Source organism: Misgurnus anguillicaudatus, chromosome 25 (assembly GCF_027580225.2).
Source record: "Misgurnus anguillicaudatus chromosome 25, ASM2758022v2, whole genome shotgun sequence".
NCBI lineage: Eukaryota > Metazoa > Chordata > Actinopteri > Cypriniformes > Cobitidae > Misgurnus > Misgurnus anguillicaudatus.
The window spans coordinates 15,032,526-15,054,158 of record NC_073361.2 but is presented as its reverse complement, the minus strand read 5'-3'; the positions used below and the strand labels follow the sequence as shown (position 1 = coordinate 15,054,158).

At 38.0% G+C, this 21,633-nt stretch overlaps 1 protein-coding gene across 2 annotated transcripts; it reads left to right on the top strand.

Annotated features, from left to right (window-relative positions):
* The first annotated feature begins 1,479 nt into the window (after window positions 1-1,479).
* Window positions 1,480-19,647, top strand: LOC129425874 (uncharacterized). 2 transcript variants are annotated; one of them, XM_055181924.2, is made up of 11 exons: window positions 1,480-1,745; window positions 5,752-6,125; window positions 6,245-7,858; window positions 7,979-8,146; window positions 10,232-10,591; window positions 11,482-11,570; window positions 15,223-15,329; window positions 15,650-15,793; window positions 17,428-17,556; window positions 17,644-17,913; window positions 18,111-19,647. In XM_055181924.2, exons 2-11 carry the CDS (start codon window positions 5,971-5,973, stop codon window positions 18,321-18,323), a joined length of 3,249 nt encoding a protein of 1,082 aa, XP_055037899.2. In that variant the 5' UTR covers window positions 1,480-1,745; window positions 5,752-5,970; the 3' UTR covers window positions 18,324-19,647. The 2 variants fall into 2 exon arrangements, with proteins under 2 accessions (XP_055037899.2, XP_055037900.2); XM_055181925.2 differs by lacking the exon at window positions 1,480-1,745 and adding an exon at window positions 3,971-4,130.
* Window positions 19,648-21,633: the final 1,986 nt, after the last annotated feature.

Below are 21,633 nucleotides of genomic sequence, written 5' to 3'. Positions count from 1 at the left end.
TCTTCAAATTCCCCCAACCAAATGAATTAAGCTCCTCATTAAACTTGACACCTTTTTGATAAATAAAGCCTTGTTTTTAAAGTGATGTTGACACTTTAATTAATGTAGCCTATTGATCTCATAAGGCTTTCTGTAATCTGAAAATTGTACTGTCTTTCAATTTGTCTAATTGGCTAATTGTCCTTGAGTTTCTAATTAACTGTTTACCCGTAATGTAATTATTGGCTATTGACGATATTATTGACAGATTCGTCGTCTGCAATGCGCATTTTAATTGGTATTCAATAGGCTCCCTTACGTTTTCTTAATTGGACTTATTGTGTCCAGCTAACATGCTATCACCATCTTTTTTGTCACTCGGTAATTACAGTAAACTAAATATCTTTTCACAGTCGATTTATTGGACACATGATGACTAGAATGTGTTTAGTAACCTCTTCAGCGAATTTACAGACTAAACTGGATGCTGTTTAATGTACTCTTGGCGGCATCTAGCGGAAGTGTGCTGTAATTACACATAGAGGCGCACAATGACGCCATCACATTGTCAATAAACTCAACAAATTAAGGAAACGCAGATGATTTTAAAATACAAATGATCTCACATATCTTATCTTGACAGACCTTTATTGAAAAGGTTTAACCAAATGCTTGGTTAACAAACCATCAACAATTAATGGAAATGTACATTTTGATCGTCCTTAGTTAGTTAACCGTGGCAGAGCAGTGATTTCCCAGAACTTAAGACACTGGTGGAAAAGTTTGCTTGTCACATGTCTTTATGTATCTAGTTATTGACTATTTTTATGTTAATTGAAATATTTACGCGTTTTTTCGGAAAAATAAAATCATTTGAAAGTAAAATTATGTTTATTTTTTAACAATATGGGTTACAGTATTGTTCTTATTTTGTTGCTCTTAAAGGGATAGTTCACCCAAAATTAAATTTCTGTCATCATTTACTCACTGTCATGTTGTTACAAACCCGCTTAAATTTTCTTTGTTCTGATGAACACAAAGGGAAGATATTTTGAGAAATGTTTGTAACCGTTTGTGGACCCCATTCACTTCCATAGTAGGAAAAAAAGAAGAAAGAAATGGGGTCCAAGAATGGTTTACAAACATTTCTCAAAATATCTTCCTTTGTGTTCATCAGAACAAAGAAATGTACACAGGTTTGTAAAAACATGGGTGAGTAAATAATGACAGATTTTTCATTTTTGATTGAAATGCCATTTATTTGTTATATTTATACAGTGTGTTGTATTATTTTGCTAGCACTATATTAATCGTTTGACTTTATTAACATTACTTTTAATTAATTAAACTTTCTGGCAAAATTTTAACCAAACACAATCATGCCAGAGAGGTACTTTAAATTGAAATTCATGCAGCGATAATGTTTACCAACAGGTGGCGATGTGCTGTTTTGATGCGCTCATATCAAACCAGAAGAAGAAAACACATTTATATGCATACTGATGACGTCTGTCATATGACCATGTGGATGTGAATCTGGTTAATGGGTCCTGTCAAAGGCCGAAACGAGCATCTTTTACTTATCTGATACTTTTTTTAACGTTTAGTTTACGCGTGGTGGGATTTATTCGTGCGAACCGTACATGGTAAACATCATGTCGTGGGTAAAATCAGTGGCATGTACCGAGGATGTCTTCGACGAAGATGTGGATGATATTAGTCTACAGAACAAAGAATGGAAATACAACATGGAAAAACGCGCAAAGGTATGTGAACAGACATTGATCTAGGGTGCACCTTTTAAAACACTCTTACACCTAAAGATGTGTCTGTTTTATCAGTCGTTTCCCGTCTAAAATAATGTAGATGGTTTTGGGCATCATAAGGGTCTTTAAAACCACACAGGGCATCAATCGGGTTAAAACAGTGTGTATAGCAACGCAGTCTAGAAACGACTGCCATGTGGTTTTCTGTCAGGATGGTTACAGAGATGGCATTGATGCCGGGAAAGAAGCGTCACTGCAGGTGGCTTTCAACGCGGGATACAGAGAAGGAGCCACAAAAATGAAAGCCATCGGTCAGCTCAAAGGAATCATGAGGTAAGCGGATGCATTTGTGATTTTTGTGTTTATGCAGATTTATTATACATGCATTATACATGTGCAGTGGGTAGGATTATACAGGTAAATGCTTTCCAAAATCGTGTAAAGATACTCTAGTGTACTTCAGTTTTTTTATATATAAAATTGTAATGTGTTTCCTGGTTACTACAGTGTTTCTGAACCTTTCAACAGTAATAATAAAGTATACTACAGTAGTCTATCAATTCGCTATAATTAATACTACATAATACTGCAGTATACATTAGTAAATTCTCCATACTTCATATTTTCTAATTGCATCACAATATAGGCTATTAGTATGATGCCCTCCTACCTTGCAATACAGCTTTCGACCTATTTTCACTCTTAATTTTAAACCCCTTCTTGCATGGAAACCTCTGCTCATTTCTTTGATCACATGACTGTTTTCTCTTGCAGTGCCGTGCAGTGCTGGTGTCGAGCTCAGGTGCCCGAAAGCCCATCTTTGGCATCTGTTACAGATCTCCTCCAGAGACTTGATAAACACGAGGATAGATTGGTGGAGGCCATGAGGAAAGCCCAGGAAAGACCTCCACCTAGTGTGGCCGAGATGGTAGATGACATGGAAGACCTAAATGTCGATCAAAGGGGCCGAGGTGAAGAATCCGGCTCCTGTAACAAGGGGGCAGACTGTTGTGGGAAAGATGGAGCAATTGATTGCTGCGGTGATGTCAGAGACATGAATGAAGACTCATCTAGGACTGTTTTACAGAACGTGTTCTCTATAGAAGACAGTTTTGAGAAGCTATCGAAGTGCTGCTTGGACTTAGTCACAGAATTGGGGTTACCTGAAGAGCTAAAATGTCATATTCAGCAGATAATAGATGCGTGAAGTGATGATAACAGCAAGGGTGTCTGATTTACATCCTGTTTGGGCAGGAAACTCATTAAATAGGCTCGAATAGATGGCAGACCTGAGGTGGGATTTAGTTTTATTAGTGGTGAATGATTTATTTTTAAAAACTTTTTCAAAAATGGTACAGTGACAACTGTCCCTTACATATGATATCAACAGGGGATAGGGTATGTTTAAATGTTTATGCATAAATAATACTCATACACTTATTTTTAAAAAATTTATTTGTCACAGTCTACCTCTATCAATATATTTACAATATCACACTATATATTGTTAAAGAATAACTGTGTAAAGACTTGTGGGGAAGAATATGGGCGTTCAATTGATAACACTGTATACAATGAGTTTTATCCAATTAAAGTGTGTTGTTTAACAAACAAAAAAAGAACCAGCTTTATGTACATTTATTATTGCATATTCAGATGACTAAAGAAAAGATTGACTCATTATTCTGATATTGACTAACATGTTGAAAAACAGAAAATCTAATTAATTTAATGGTTATAATGGGAAATGTATTGGTTTTAATGGAAACATCTGGTAATGTTTTGGGATCTGTACTGGTGTGTCCTCTGCCCCTCACCAACAATCCAAACCACTTAAAATCCTACTGAAATAAGTAATACTACTGAAATAGTAATGGTTTTAATGGCTCAATGGTATTTGTTATACAAATCATTAGTATTTGTGGTATTTTCAGTACTTTTGGTCAAAGCTTTGTGAACATTTTATTTAAATCAGGATATTTCACAACATTTTTGAATAAAGTTTAAGCTAGAGTCTTTCAAATTGGAGTAACTCCCAATGTAGACATGCTGTTTATGGAAGAGATGTGGAGACCTTTAGACTCAAATTTCAATGCATTCCTTTAATCTGAGATCCTCTGCTGTTTTAAATCAATCATATGAGTTTATTAATAAAACAACACCTCCCCCCTGCTTGTTAAGTATTTTTTGGCCGTTAAGATAAACTGAAGCGATAAATAAACTATACAATACCACGTGTGCAGTTCACAGTGTTTGCTAAGAGAGTTTATTCATAGACGGAAAGTGAAACTACATACAGCCCATCAATACACGCCAAACTTCCTGCAGGCGAAAATGGTGGACCGTCTTGACAAGCCAAGACGATATTCTTCACATTTAAGTTGGGTATGGATAATGACATTTAAGCATTTATGAATCTTACTCGTTTTTTGTTGATATGTATGCAGTTACACTGTTAACTGTTATCGATCTAACTTAGACGCGATGAGTTTGACAGTTGCGCGTGACGTATTGTGATTTTCACGGTAAACGCAAGTTTGGTGTACAGTAACACTTTGTATAGAAATATGTATTACAAACAGTATTACAACAGTATTTGTGAATAACAATGTCTTCATTCGGTGTGCTATGAATATCTCGTGCCGTGCAGCGCAATACACACCCTCAGTCACAATGTGTAACTGTATTTTCAAACTATAATAAAAACATTTTACATTAAATTAAAACTTAGATCGTTTAACGCTTCAGCAAACTTAAAGTAATGCATCTGCAACTGTTTAGCGACGTGTATCCATGCTTAAAAAAACAATACAAATGATCATGCTTTTCATTATAAATACTACTACCAACCAATAAAGTACTAAATTGTAATGTGTTTGGGGCCTTATGAGATTTAATGTGTTCTACTGGGCCAGTTGACACCCCATCAACAGACCCTTAAACAATACTAGTTGAGACCCACAGAGACCATTATAGTTGACATATTTTCAGCATTTATTAATGTTTGTTAATGCCAATACAATTATCCATCTTAAATGTGCATCAACAAATGTTAACAGTTATTTGCATTTACATTTAGTCTTTTTGATAATTTTTTATATTAAATTGTATTAGTAAATGCTGTAGAAGTGTTATTCATGTTAGCTAATGCATTAACTAATGTTAACAACTACAACAACCATATACAGTACCCTCCACAATTATTGGCACCCCTGTTTAAGATGTGTTAAAAGTGATCAAATTAATTATTTTTTATATTGTACAAGCATAATCTCTAACAGAAAAATTTTGAAAAATATACCCTTTAACACAAGTTAATAATAATTTAAAAAAGTCCATGACTTTCCATGAAAAAAAATAAAATAAATGATATATATATATATATTATAAAATCACCTGTTCCACAATTATTGGCACCCCTAACAATTCCTTTGAAAAATAAAGTTTTAAATATTTTTGCTAAAGTTGGTCAGAGTATCTAGAAACTTTTAATTAGTAATTCATGACTTCCTGTTACCCTGGGGTATAAATATGACGTGACACAGAGGCCTAATTCTCTTACCCATTCGTCATCATGGCAAAGACAAGAGAACACACCATTCAAGTAAGGCAGATGTGTGTTGACCTTCATAAGTCAGGCAATGGCTAAAAGAAAATAGCCACTCGCCTTAACTTGCCAGTATCTATCATCAGAGGAATCATTAAGAAGTTTAAAACAACTGGAACAGTGACAAACAAGGCTGGAAGAGGTCCCAAGTGTATCTTGCCACAACGCACAATATTCATTTATCTGCCATTATGAATGCCGATACCGATAGTTTGGAAAATGCCTAATATCGGTCGGGCTCTAGTTAATTAATTTATCCAAATTACCCATATGGATAGTAACTAGACTTTTTGTTTATATGTTTAGTGTTTTTTATTGAATGCCTAAAGATATTCTGCATGAATTTGTACATATCATACAGTATTTACATGAAGTTTTGTGTTTGTTTTTAATCAACAGGTTTGAACAGATGACCGTGCCATTTTACAAATCCCTTAGTCTTACAATTTACAGACACTGCTCAGATGTATTGGTTCGAGATACATAGGAGCTTGTCTGAAGACATCATTTTCATATATGGCTAGCTTTCTGGAGCAGGAGACGTCTTGCACTAGATAACCGGACACCTTTCCTAGAGAAGTTGATTTATTGGGAGCTGTCACTGTGTTCTGTGCTAAAATGGGGAACTGTTGTACAAAAATGTGTGGACAACAAAGCCCATGTCACCTTGCGGAGGATGAGACGAAAGGCCTGTTACACAGCTCTGAATCAAAGACATCAACCAAGGCAGGAACAGAAACTTGCACCAGTCCAGTCTCAGATGAAGACAAATGGTAATGTACAATATTGAATTTGAAGTATATGTGTACCAATTACATTTTCCTTTCATGATGCAATCTTTTATGCTGTTTTTCATGATATGTTTCTATCTATTTTTCAAATATCTCAACAGGCAACAAGAAACAAAACCAGCACTGGATACAGCTATAACCAAGCAGCCAACTGCAGAATCCGAAGTTCTTAAAGCACAAAGTAGTTACTCTAAAACAATACCCATTTTACACACCGAACAATCCCTCTCTTCTAAGGTGGATCATCTTATCTCACTTGAAACGACACCAACAGCGGCTGGATGCTTGGCTATGGAAACGGATGTACAAAAGATTGAAGTACAAGACATCCAAAACTTTGCCTCAGAAGAACCTCAAGATGAAGTTGAAGTACCTAAGGATGACGCCTCGCAAGTAAAAAGGGAAACAGAGGGTCAGCTTGGATCACCTGAAGGAGTCGCACCAGTACCGATAGACAAAGAAGGTGTATCCTCAACGAGTCAGGACTTAACATTTGCACATGTTAAGGAGGCACCTGTTAAGGAAATGCTTGTTAAGGAGGAACCTGCTGAGGAAATGCCTGTTAAGGAGGCACATGTTGAGGAAATGCTTGTTAAGGAGGAACCTGCTAAGGAAATGCCTGTTAAGGAGGCACATGTTGAGGAAATGCCTGTTAAGGTGGCACCTGTTGAGGAAATGCCTGTTAAGGTGGCACCTGTTGAGGAAATGCCTGTTAAGGTGGCACCTGTTGAGGAAATGCCTGTTAAGGTGGCACCTGTTGAGGAAATGCCTGTTAAGGTGGCACCTGTTGAGGAAATGCCTGTTAAGGTGGCACCTGTTGAGGAAATGCCTGTTAAGGAGGCACCTGTTGAGGAAATGCCTGTTAAGGAGGCACCTGTTGAGGAAATGCCTGTTAAGGAGGCACCTGTTGAGGAAATGCCTGTTAAGGAGGCACCTGTTGAGGAAATGCCTGTTAAGGAGGCACCTGTTGAGGAAATGCCTGTTAAGGAGGCACCTGTTGAGGAAATGCCTGTTAAGGAGGCACCTGTTGAGGAAATGCCTGTTAAGGAGACACCTGCTGAGAAAATGCTTGTTGAGGAGGCACCTGCTGACGAAATGCCTGTTAAGGAGGCACCTGTTGAGGAAATGCCCGTTAAGGAGGCACCGGCTGAGGAAGTTTTTGAGGCACCCATGTTTGCTTGGATAGAAGCTGAGATAAATTTGCCTGAGGTAAAACCAGAAACGCATGTTTCAGGTAAAGGGAAAATGCTACAAATAGGGGAACTTACTCCGAATGTTACCACTGAAGTGAAACAAGAGGTCAGCCTGATTCCTGACACAGGGGAGATTGCGGTGATAGACAACAGCAGCACAGAACCCGACTCACGCGTGTCAGGTCAGTTAAATCATCATTTGGATGGTACAGAGGAAAGTGTACCTGAGGTGACGTGTAAAGAGTCAACACCTGAGAAACTGCAGCAAGAAGCCTCTGAAACTCAGGAATATTCAAAGGAAGTTTCGTCTCCCGTAGTGGATATTACAAACGGACTCTCTCCTGGTGTGGAAAATGGTTTAACGAAGGACTCGAACAACCTTAGCACTGAGAATAAAACACAGGTTGATGTCACAGTGGTGGAAGAGTGTCAAAAAGATGATGCAGGCCTGAAACCGAGCGAGGAAGTCTTAGATATTGCGAATGAAGAATTGTCCTCTAAATCATCTACAAATACTCACAGGTATTGACATCTAAGATGGTCAACAAATACAAGTGTTGCATGTCTTTTGGGATGGTTTTAGCTATTATTTTCAGATGTGTTCAGGTGTTGATTTTAACTTGGGCTCTGTTTTATTACAAGCGCTATTCAGGTGAACACACCTGAAGTTATAAACTCTCTGACAAACCAAGAGGAGAATAAAGATATTGCACACCAGGAGCAAGAAGGTACTCAAAATGGCCTGAACTCCATAAGTGCCTCTGCGGCATCCAGTCCCACTGAGAAAACCACGCCATTTGAGCCGACCAGGTTAGTACAGCATTTTGTGGTTGTCAGCACTAGGTGGCGCAACACACTTAATTTTCAAGTTTATTTTAGTACTATGTGAGTACTGTTGCTATCAGTATAATCGCATTTGTAATAATAGCAGCATGATGAATTCACAAAAGGGAAGCATTTGTCAAGGCAAGCCAGACAAATGTCATGTTTTAGGTGCAGTGTCAGAGCTTAATGTAGCAATGTTGTGTCACCACCATTAGTTATCAGTTATTAGATTAGAATTAGTTGTCTGCTTGTGTGACTCATAAAGTAAAGTATTTGTCTTCTTTCTGTGAGTAGTTCTGCGTATACCATAGCGTAACACTTTAAATTATAGGGTGTATTAGGTTAAAGTTGTTTGTTAGGATGTTTTCATGTCTCAAGATAAGCACCGTCTAAACAGCATTCCTGCCATTCTCATTTTAAGAAAACATTTAAGAGATAATGTACTGTAGTTACCTTTGACATAGTTTAAGACTATAAAATGTAAAATACCCACATATAGAGCAGGCTTGGTAAGTTGGTATCAAATCTTGGTTTCTCTTAGTTAAGCGTTCCTAAATATTAAATATATTTTATTCTTTAATGGCACATATTATGCCCATTTTACAAGATGTAATGTAAGTCTCAAGTGTGCCTAATACCCCACAGATCATTTTATAGCATGTCCAAAATGCCCCTATTTGGGCGGGAGCAAAAAATAGCTGTTTTTAAGTGTGTAACTTTAAATGGAAATGAGCTACAGCTCCTCAATGGCTTACCAACAGATATAGTGCTTTCGGTTAAAAACAGATCTGAATGCATTCTGAGACTATCTTTAGCCTATTAGTGCTACAATGTGCTAACAAACATTTAAAAAAGCTTTTATGAAAAATTAACCAGTCAGGCAATGGCTGTGGGTGGGGCTTTATCAGTGTGACATCACATTAACAAGGGAATCGAAACAGCATGTCTAATGAGACACTTTGGTTTAATTGGGATTAAAAATGAAGGAGAGGGTGGATTTTTTTTCCATTGTAGGGTAACACACTGCCAACACACATTCATCTCCAAACACCTTGTAAAAGTAGATTTTGCTTAATATGGGCCCTTTAAAATAGCTCGGGTAGAAAGGCTAAATGATTGAGCTTGAGAAATTCTTCAGGCATGTTAATTTTATGTTAGATAATTCTTGTTGGATCAACATCTAACTTGGCAGATTTGGTTTCAATTAAAAAGGACACTGGTGCAATTGCCCGGTTGGTGTGGGTAAATGTGAGCACTGCCTGCCAACCAAACCTTGGGTGCGGTTTGACTGAAATGTAAATGCAGCACAGACCAAAAACACCTAAACAAACCAAAAACAGGAAGTGGGGATAAATCAAAAACCACACAATTTGTTAACATGGAAAGTGCATTAATTATTTCTTTGTTTGCACACATAACAGAGAAATTGCAGGTGCTGTTTTGACTCTTCTTGAGTTTCCCCTAATAAAAAATTCCTTCATATGTACAGTGAGTGCATTTAGGTTATCACACAGCATTGTTTTGGATGGTATGCAAATTGCACATCATTAAAGCTGACCAATCAGGTTGTGACCTTCCGTATTCACTTTATCAGAGATATCTGAAGTGATTTAAACTGCAATTCATTGGCATAATTAAGGGCGTGGCCACTTGAGTGACAGTTGAACTGCCACTGCTGTCACTAGAGTCGAGCTAGGGGGGTGTGGTTTCAGCATAGCTTCTCCCACCTCCCGCCTCTTTACACATTTTCGGATATCCGTGAGTGATGCGTGGTGACGTGCAGTTAAGATGGTGACGGTAGGCACTGCCTACTTTAAGCCTCAAAAACGATCTTCAAAAATGTATGGGTGAAGTCACGGCACTACGTCTATTTTTTTTACAGTCTATGCCTTATCCATATGAGTTTAGGTTCAGTTTGCTGTTTAAAATGGATATGTTTCCCTTTTTTGGTCTGGACTAAAAGAACCAAAAGATCCAAACTACAAGTATGAACACGCCCTAGTAGTCTGGTAGTTTTGGGACACCAAACCAGTACGCACCAGTAACCACACAATACTTTTTCATTTACAGCGATGCTGTTGCTGTAGAAACCACTGAGGTCGAAGGTGAAGTTACTGCACTGAAGGAGGAGAAATCACTGGAACCCCAAGATGATGCAGAGCCTGAACCTCAACAAAGAAAAGAGGAAATAGAAAATCAGGAAGAGGTAACAAAAGAGCAGAAAGAGGAATATCAAAAGCAGGGAGACGAAATTCAAACGCAAGAAGAGGATAAACCGAAAGAGGAATCTGATGTAACCCCGAAAAATGAAGGCCCAGTAAACTCCAAAACCCAGAAGGGAGGAGTCATATTCAGTAGTGGAAAAGTGGAGGTGCAGTTGTTACCTGTGCCCTCATTAGGGAGCGTGGAGGAAGTACAGAAGTTGGATGAGTATGTATCACTCTTTTAATCAGTTTTTCCAACAGTGCTTATACAAGTTATACACTAAAACCTTGACTTCTGTCTTTCTCAAGGTACTTTTTCCAAATTGTTTTGTGTTATGCTATTTTAAACATTATGTGTCATTTCAACACATGTGTTGATTTTGTGTTAAGGGACACTCCACTTTTTTGAAAATATGCTTTTTTTCCAGGTCCCCTAGTGTTAAACATTTGATTTTTACCATTTTGAAATCACTTCAGCTGATCTCCAGGTCTGGCGGTACTATTTTTAGCATGGCTTGGCACATTCCATTGAATCTGATTAGACCATTAGCATCGCGCTAAAAAAATAACCAAAGAGTTTCGATATTTTTCCTATTTGAAACTTGACTCTTAAGAAGTTACATTGTGTACTAAGACCGACAGAAAATTAAAAGTTGCGTTTTTTTGGCAGATGTGGCTAGGACCATTTTTGGGCGCTGTGTAATATCACTGCGCCTGCTGCAGCCATGTTACGGCAGCAAAGTCCTTGACTACTACTTGTATTTTAGTGTACAAAGATATGCATTATTGAGCTAAACTGATGTTTTTATCATAGCTGAACCCCTCTGCAATATTCAACCAATCAGTTTACAGGACAATAACTATTTATTTTATAATAATGAGCAAGACACTTCCTTCCACATCCAGGTAGTAATATATTGCGTAAAGCCACACAAAACTTAAGCCAAAGGCACTTCAGAGTAATCCAGTTAAGTCATGCTGAGTAATTATCATTCAAAGGTGTTTGGTACATGCTGTACATATTGTATTACTTATGTCGCTTTACCAAGTAGACTCCTCAAGACTGTTAGTCATCTGTCAACATCATATGCGTAATAGTTCCCCTTGATGTTTTAGGAGTGCAGACCTATATCTGGGAGCGGAGGAAATTGAAAAGGGAGCCAGTAAAGAGAAGCCATCATCAACACCAGTGCTGGAGTTCACAAGTATTAATGATTCACTTCTTTGTATCACTGTACGGTCTAATTGAATGTAGGCTTGCATTTATTAACCAACTACAGAAAAGTATCACTCAAATCAATGGATAATAATGGGCATGATAAACATGACTCAACCCTATAGTTCTGAATTATATTGACTGCGCAATTCAAGGTGTGAATATGATATCATATTTGATTATCTGCTTTAGTGATTGTGTAATCCTGTAGCTCATTGGGTTACCAGAGCAAAGGTCATGAGTTTGATTTCTAGGGAATATACATACTGATTTAAGTACAGTATACCTTGATGTGCTTTGGGTAATTACAATTGCAAGTACATTTGGGGCCAGATTTACTAAACGGGGCAAATTAGTGTGAGAGCACAATTCCAAAAAAGCCCGATTGGAGTGGAAATTCTGTGGGTTATTTGCTAAAAAGGCTCAAATTAAATGACACCGACGCAATGGCTCATTTCCTTAATGACCAACACAATCTACTAAGAGCAAATTAGTTCAACATCACAAATAAGCAGAGCTTACTCTCATCACGTGCTAGTGATAATGCCTGGAGCACCACGGACATCGCAGGTTAAAAAGCAGGGTGTGAAGTCTCCACTAATGGAGCCATAGTACAATGAAAAGAATGACAAGAAGTTTTGAAACAGCTGGTATTGTGTAACTTCTCCTTGTGACTCCTCTTATTTCCTCCAGCAAAAAGAAAAAAAAACATGACTTGACAAACAATACTTTTGAATAATACGTTCCTTTGGCATTCCAAAAAACTGTTACGTGTTGAAAAAAATCTTCTCATTGCACCACACACTCTGTGATCTCTATGACTCCTCCTCCTATCAGCAACAATTGCAGCCATTTCAAGCGCAAAATGGTTTAAGACATGCTTTTTTCGTTGTTAAATAATGCCACAAATACCAGTCCTATGACACAGGCAAACATTAATAAATCGCGTCGCGTGAATCATTTAAATACTCATAAGTTTTGCATCTGAAACGGAAACTTCTAGAAATGCTTGTGCAATAAGGTGAAGTGAAGAAGTGAGTATTTGCCAATGTATGTTAACCCATGCTTGGAATGTGACCTCTTTATTTAACCCATCCTGTGAATAGTGAACACACGCACCGCAAGTTGTGAACACACAAACACCCGGAGCAGGGGGCAGCTATCTTTGCAGCACCCGGGGAGCAATTAGGGTTAGGGTGCCATGCTCAAGGGCACCACAGTCGCAACCCCCAGTCGTGAGCCTCGAACCGGCAGCACTGGGGTTACACGCCCAGCACGCAAACCACTAGCCTAAAACTGCCCCAGGAACCGTCGCAAAAAAAAAAAAAAAATAGACCACACCTTTTCAGCACTAATGATCCACTGCGTTTCTTTAGTAAACCCAGACAGTTGTTATTTAACAACAAAATGATGGTTTGCACATGGCCATTCGTGCCAGTTCCGCCGGATTCAGGAACGGGATTTTGGGTTCGTTGTCCGGAAGTCGCGTTGCTCGACGCATACGTGACCCATAGATATGTACACTAGATGTCGCCTTGGCTACGGCAGTTCATTGGACCGAATGCGTCAAACAGAGCCGCCATCTTGAAACGGGAATCCCGCATCAGCGTCATTGTAGGCAATGGTGTAAAGAAAATAAAATCACCATAAATCGTCATGAATGCGATTTTCTTTGTTTTCTTTTGGTTCGTTTCAACATTCAGACATGTATTTAGCATTTAGTTCAGAAAAAAATAAAGTTTTGATATTTTGAAAATCTACTTTTTCTAACCATAATGCATAGTGCTAGTAGGCCTAACATCCATACGCAGCACAAAAGTCCGGCATCGTCCATGAATTCGAAGTACAGGCGGAGATAGCAGCTTTACCTAGCTACTTCCTATGACAAGACCCCTGTTCCAAGATGGCGGCGGTTTTGACGCATGCTCAGAACCCCCAAGGCGCTATCTAGTGTATACGGACTACCGGCACATCCGGGAACTTGACTGTAAATTTCGTCACCGCCCCTTTTTAGGGGAAAAAACAGACCTTCCATTGACTTCCAATCAAAATAGCGGAACAAAGCAACGTTTTTGCACAGCCGGCAGGCGTAAATAACTTATGAAATCAATCAGATTAAACATGTTGAGTAATTATCTGTCCACCCTGCTTTCCATATAGGGCGAAAGATACATTAACACATTTAATTTGGTCAATATAAAAACATGTCCCTTTCATTCTCGACCATAGATATGTATAAAGGCTAGATGTCTTACGGCCGAGTCCCTACGGCATCACCAGGCGGCCATCTTACCACAGGGCGCTCCCTCACTTGTAGCATTGAGTTTAATGGTGCAGGTACTTTTAAATGACCATAACTTGCTCGGTTTTCTACCGACTTTCAAACAGTTTGTTTTTTTAGAAACGTTATTAACATGGCTATAATTCTGGATGCTTTAACATGTTTCATGAATTTTTTATTTTTTTTTAGTATAGGTCTGCAGTGTCATAGGTAGATCTTTGACGTTTATAACAAACCAAATTAAAAAATTAAGCAAGTGATGGTCATTTAAAAGTACCCGCATCATTAAAACCCAACGCTACGAGTGAGCGAGCGTCATGTGGCAAGATGGCCGCCAAAATGCGGACGTTCCACTCAATTGGCCAGCAGCACGGACGAGACATCTAGCCTATATATATATATATATATATATATGAACGCGCCTTCCGGAGAACGCACCCATGAAAACCTGTTCGGGACGTGTCCGGCAGAACTGGCACCCTATTTGCACTGGCACAAACTGTTAGTAAATCTGGCCCTTGGTGTCCAATGTCATTATTTTTATAATAATGTGACCACAAAACCAGTCATAAAAGTACTTTTTCTGAATTTGCTCGATTTTAAATGCTCGACATCATTTAAATGCTGAATAAAAGGACAATAGTGTTAGGATTAGGGCTGGGTATCGATTCAGATGTTCCAGATCAATTCAATTTTGATTCACGAGCTATCAAATCGATTCCATTTCGATTCTCTGTTTGGTTTTCGATTTTGATTCAGAACCCAGCTCTAATTTTCAAATGCATACAATTATGTTAAATACAATACAATTTTGATGCAAGATGAAAAATGTATGCTGAAAAAAGTCAGAACAGTCGCATTCCTTGATCAAACAGGATCAGGTTATTTAATAAAAAAAAAAATCGATTTGTGGCCTTTGAGAATTGAATTTGAATCGACTACGTAAAAAAAGATTAATCGAAAAATCTATTTTTTTGCCTAGCCCTAGTTAGGATAGGAGAATAACTGACAACTATTTGGAGTCCGAAGGTGCAAAAAAGAAAAAGAAAATTGCAATTAAAATTATAAATACATTTTTTATAATATTTATGAAAATATCTTCAAGGAACATAATCTTATCCTAATACTTTTTGGGATACAAAAATTGATAATTTGACACATACAATGTATTGTTGGCTATACCCGTGCAACTATGACTGGTTTTGTGCTACAGGGTCAAATGTACCTGCAATTATATCATCACCCTTATGCTTTGCTTTGGATAAAGCAGTAGATGTTTTTTAACCGATAGTTTGAGCTTCTCTACCTTTAGATCAGTATTTCACAGTATTTGTCCTGATGTGTTTTTCTTCTCATTAAGTTCCTGGTGTAGAGAGCAGAAGTAGTTTAGCTCCAGCAGTGGATATACTGGCCTACAGTGAGAGAGAATGGAAAGGCAACACAACCAAAAGCGCACTGATCAGGAAGGTGCGAGATCATTTAAATGAATCATTACATTATACTATAAAATAATAGATCCATTTTTTAAAGAAATCATTGCGAACCAAATGACATCAAAAGTGACCTCTCCTATTGATGCTCCTAATAATCTATTTAGCTCCTTTTCATTCTACTGTCTATAGTTTGAAGTTTTTAGTGTTTTAAAAACATAGACATTTTGAATAGTTTTATTTTATAAAAGTTATACCCCTCATACCCCTAAAAATCTGTTATTTCAAACATATCTGTATCTTTTGAGTACCTCTTCATGTTTCAAAGTCAAATATTTCTTTAATGTTTTGATTTAGGGTTATAGTGAGATGGCCCGTAGCTTCAGTGGTCTAAAACAGGTGAGAGGTGACAATTACTGTGCCCTACGTGCCACACTGTACCAGGTACTGGCAAACAGCACAAACACTCCCGCCTGGCTGCAGGATGAAGGCTTTCTGTCGGTGAGTGTTTTGCATACTTGGAAACCAACTGAAATACAATATAAAAGACTATTCGGTTCGTTCAATGCCATTCTGTAGTTTATTTAATCTTTTGCGCATCATAGACAAAACATTGGAAAGGATAGGCCTTGTTTGTTACATGCCAGTAAAACGGACTATTATCAGCTTAAATTGAATTTAGTTGGACTTGATAGCAGAGGTGGGCAATACTTTATTACATTTTCCAAGTATCTGTGCTTTATAATGGTGTTTGTCTCGGGAAAATGTTTACTTCACTACATTCTAAAGTATAGAATCATACTGTGTATTCTTTTATATTGCATATTAACATTTATTTAATACCTAATTACATTAAAATTGTGTACTTTTACTTGAGTAAAAGTACGTTAATGTACTTAAATATTAAAGGAATAGTCTACTCATTTTCAATATTAAAATATGTTATTACCTTAACTAAGAATTGTTGATACATCCCTCTATCATCTGTGTGCGTGCACGTAAGCGCTGGAGCGCACTGCGACGCTTCGATAGCATTTAGCTTAGCCCCATTCATTCAATGGTACCAATCAGAGATAAAGTTAGAAGTGACCAAACACATCAACGTTTTTCCTATTTAAGACGAGTAGTTATACGAGCAAGTTTGGTGGTACAAAATAAAACGTAGCACTTTTCTAAGCGGATTTAAAAGAGGAACTATATTTTATGGCGTAATAGCACTTTTGGGAGTACTTTGACTTGCCTGAAAAGTCTGCTCCCCTTCTCACTCTCATAATGGGAGAGGGAGAGTGTTACTGCGCCGAGTTGAATTACTCCCAAAAGTGCTATTACGCCATAAAATGTAGCTCCTCTTTTAAATCCGCTACATTTTATTTTGTACCACCAAACTTGCTCGTATAACTACTCGTCTTAAATAGGAAAAACGTTGATGTGTTTGGTCACTTCTAACTTTATCTCTAAATGGTACCATTGAATGAATGGGGCTAAGCTAAATGCTATCGAAGCGTCGCGGCGCGCTCCGGTGCTTGCGTGCGCGCGCACAGGTGATAGAGGGATGTGTCAACAATTCTTGGTTGGGGTAATAACATATTTCAATATTGAAAATGAGTAGACTATTCCTTTAACACAAATTCTGCCGCTCTGTCTTTTGCCACTCAGTGGGCGTAACCACAGTCACTTTCGCCGAAGGCGACGCACGTGCATACCCTCTATTCTGAATCGCACAGCTGATATTATTCATAGCTATTTCGTGTACTACGGCTTTTGATCAGTAAGCCCTTATTGATCTGAAATCACTGTTATTTTGAGTCATTTATAACGTGCATTTGAAAAAGCAACACTCGTCAAACATAATCGTTATACATACTCTATATTATCATGAAACGGTTTGAAGAACAGCAATATAAATATATGCATAAGCCATTTCCTGAAGCTGCGTGTCATAGCTGCTTGTGTATGGTTCTTCGTCTGGAGCGCATATTGAGTTTCTGCACGAGAGCGCCCTCTGGCTTTTCGATGTAGCGGCATTTCACTGTAATTCATTGAAAAGCATTGCTTCATTATTGACTCTTGATAAATGACATTTGTGTGAAATTGCGAATATGACTTAAACAAATGCTGATTGGTCTATTTCACAGTTGCCGGAAACGATAGAAGCTCAGGAACATCTGATAGGTGGATGGGCCTTTCCTCCAGAATGTACATGGGGAAGTGAAAAGGATTCTGTTGAGAGGATGATATATTATCTGGACCTCTTTAAGACAAAAGTAAACCTATTTTCATTGTTTATTATTAAACTATTACTTATTTAAACGTAAGGTCTATTGCATTGTTGCAATAATGTATTTTTGCAGTGGCAGGCAGCAGCAGCCTGCGAGAGTCCAGAGGAGCGGCAGAGTTTGTGTGATCGCGTGTTTCAAGGTGGTGAGGAAGAGTATGGTCTTCTGGAAGCACTCAAGTTTCTGATGCTGGCCAAAGCTATCGAGCTTCACGGCAACATGGTGGCAGATCAAGAAGTGCCTGTGTTCTGCTGGCTCCTTTTTGCCCGCGACACATCAGAAAACCCCAAAACCCTCCTGGCCAATCACCTGAGTCAGATCGGCTTCAGTGGAGGGGTAGAACAGGTAGAGACTTGTGTGATGTGTTTGCACTTACAATATTTTACTGTAAAATTTCCTGACCACGCAGTCATAATCAAGCATTGCAGTCCTATGTATACAAAGTCAAAAATGGTTGTTTCCTGATTTGAAGTAATAATTCACACAAAGCAACTTATAAAGGTGATGAAAGTAATGAAGCTATTCTCATTTCTGCATTGCAGGTAGAGATGTTTCTATTGGGCTATGCCTTACAACACACCATCCAAGCCTTTCGTCTGTACATGACGGACACGGTCGAGTTTGTGACGCATTACCCAGACGACCACAAGCACGAGTGGCCATGCGTGTGCATCGTCACAGAGGACGACCGCCATTACAACGTCCCCGTCAGGACCGCACAACACCAGCAAGGAAACAACATCACAGTGACTTAACAACAGCGACCTCAGAGAACAGATCTAAAAAGTGGCATGATTTGTTTCGTGAAACCAGTTGTTTAATGAATGAATGAAGGAAATTTAAAGCAGTTTACTGAGATGACGTTGCAAGCGCTCAGGTTATTGTCCCCCAAATGAATCACACAACTAACATGCTGCCTGATAGGAAATACTGTGATAGTGTCGCTGGTTCAGAAAGAAACATTTACGAGTTATTTCTTCATTTTGCACTGTTGGATCATAGTATTGTGATTTTTCATATTCGTTGCTAAAGAATACTTAAAACGTTTACACTAATGTTACAGAATATTCATTCAGAAGAATTTTATTATGTTCTGGGTATAGTAAGGGAATTTAGGGTCTAATAAAGTCCCTTTGATATAGATTTAGTCATTTATATTATTTAAAAAAAAAATTTAATGCCAATGTTTTTCAAGGTAGGAGAAAAATGCAATCTTTGGTCTTTTCAAAGCATTGCTACTTAAAAATGACATATTTTACAAGTACGAGTTTGTTTTCCATACTGATATTAACCTTCACTGCCGTGACTGTGCCATGAAAATGTATGACCATGCCTGTGAAAACCCAGCTGAAGTCATTTTTTAGTGATTAAAATCGTACATAATGTAAAGAGCATTGTGTAAAAATTACCTTGCTATTTACATTTATGCATTTTATCCAATCTTACAGTGCTTTACAAGCTTAATCCGTTTGTGTTCCCTGGGTTTGAACCCATGACCTTTTGCGCTACGTAATGCTCTGCACTGAGCTTTATAGTAGAAGCACCTTGATATCTTTAATACTGACTGAGTAATGCTTGAAATCAAAGTTTGATGCTCTAATCTCGTAATTCGATTGAGATTTCACAGACAGGGTCACACATGAATTTGAGGCTTTGTACAGAGAATGAGCATTAACAGCTAGTTAGACTGTTATATAAGTAAGGTCATTGTTATGTATGTTTACGTTTATGTTCTTAAATGCTGAAAGTGACTTACAGTATAAATCACGTTTACAGGCAGGTAATGCGCACTGCTCGTGAGGTTTTCCCTCAGACGCCAAGAAGCGTAACGTTTAGCTCATTATGGAGTTAAGCTACAACTACTTGCACAACAAGCCAGAACAAATGCACAGTATGGTCATTATTTTTATTGGTGGTTTGTTTTGGTTTTAATTTTTGTATTTATAAATGACAGATTAACACTGAATAAGGTTGTGCTTGGTGATGCAGCATTGGTTATAAAAAAAATGATATTGTTCTGAATGGACAAGAAGTGAATGACCAGAGGTAATAAAATTAAACATGACTTACATCCACCTCTCATTTTGACTGAAGTACTGAATTTAAAATAAACAGAAATGAATAAAGAACAGCTTTAAAATAACATTTATTTAAAGCATATGAATGCTTTTATGATTTCAGTTTGCGTATGTGCTGACAGATACAGTAGTTTGGCTATGGAACATCTCTTTTAGTTTTGCATCAGGCAGCTATAAAGACATTATAATAAGGTAAACAAAATAAATAAACATCCTAAAGGTATCCCACTAAAAAAAAATAGTAAATGGCTTTTATAATATGGTCCCAGGAAGTTTTAAAAAGACATGCAGTATGGGTAATACTGGATCAGAAAGGCATGAACATAAATAATCATGAATAGACAAAGGCTAAAACCCTGAATATATGTGACCCTGGACCACAAAATAGAGTCAATGTTTTAATTAATCTTAAAGCTGAATAAATAAGCTTTCCATTGATGTATGGTTTGTTAGGATAAACAATATTTGGCCGGGACACAAATATTTGAAAATCTGGAATCTGAGGATGTCAAATATTGAGAAAATCACCTTTCAGGGTTCCCACACCTTACCTTCAAATTCAAGGACCTTTCACGGACTTTCAAGGTCCAATACCTTCAAATTCAAGGACTAAATGTGGGGACACATTTCAAGTAAGAGCAAGGTTACATCGTGTTAACTTTTAAGATACATTGTTACAGTTCCCTTTCGAGAGAACTCGCGCTGCGTCACTGCGGTGACATTTTGGGGACGCCTTCAGGGGTAAGTGCGTCTGAATGTGTATATTAAATTCAACCAATGGTGAGGCTTAAAGACAAAGACAGGGTGACGCGGGAGCCAGGAAGTATATCGCTATCTGAAATATTAGGCTTGTTTGAGATGAGCAAATTCTGCGCAGAATCGATCACCGGTGATCCGCGCAAGATGCATGTCGGTTAGAAAAGTGTCCGACTTACGTCCGACTTGCTCTGATGTCACGCTGACGTGTGCAAAATAACTCTCGCGATGGAGAGGCGGGCTCGTCGGATTCTACAGCCGAGCGCAGTTGCTCTCCACCGACTGCGTTGACGAAAAGCACGATGGGAAAAGACTTGCTGACGACACAGCTTAATGCTCATTGGCCAGGTTATGTCAGCTGATGACTTGTTAATTCAAAAAACTCTAATTCCTGTAGTAGTTTTTATATTAATTCAATTGTTCTTTACTATGACACTTATATTTTTTATGAGTTCCTGTAAACTTCTGTATTGGTGTTGATTTATTTGTACTGTGAGCTGTTTATATTTCACACAACAGAAACGAATTTGTATTACCACTAGATTTATTCATCCCAACATTTACTAAGTAACCTTTTCCAGTAACGAACAGTTCACCTTCGTTGATTCTCCTTATAAACATCTTTATGTAAATTAATTTATTGGTATTTAAGTTGCATCTATTTAATCCGCGATAAAATACGCGAACGTGATCTCTGCCTATGCTGACGTTTGTAGTCGACTGGACTGCGAGATTGGTGAAGTGTCTGACTTAAAAGCTCTTTTTTCACTCCTCCCCTTACTGCAGCCGTCTGCTCTCGTCTGAATTTCAGGCAAGGCAAGCTGCATCTCAAACAAGCCTATTGCCAAGACGGCGTTACAGGGATGCCGGAAGTATGGCAAGGGAGACGCAGCGTCTCGTTCCCTTCTCAGGGAACAACAGTTACATACGTAACCCGAGACGTTTTCATGTCAAACACAACTATGCAAAAAAGCATTTTGGTATGAATCAACAATTGCATACAGAAGTATTTAAAGAGAACAGTTTAGCACGTTTGCTTAAAAAGTCTAGAATTTTTATGATATTATCCTACACTACACAGGGAATAATAAAGATTTTTTCCAGAAAACTTGCATAAAATAGATTCAAGCACTTTCAGTGAGCTGTGTATTTGTATGTATATTTTTAAAAACTTCCCATGACCTTGAATTTTCCCCCAGATTCACAAACTTTCAAGGATTTCAAAGACCCG

Excerpts from the sequence above, each read along its gene's own strand:
- LOC129425874 (XM_055181924.2), top strand. The coding sequence starts at position 5,971 with ATGGGGAACTGTTGTACAAAAATGTGTGGACAACAAAGCCCATGTCAC. Across the intron at positions 10,592-11,481 it reads GAAGTACAGAAGTTGGATGA|GAGTGCAGACCTATATCTGG; the intron begins GTATGTATCACT and ends TTGATGTTTTAG. Across the intron at positions 17,557-17,643 it reads TGGACCTCTTTAAGACAAAA|TGGCAGGCAGCAGCAGCCTG; the intron begins GTAAACCTATTT and ends GTATTTTTGCAG.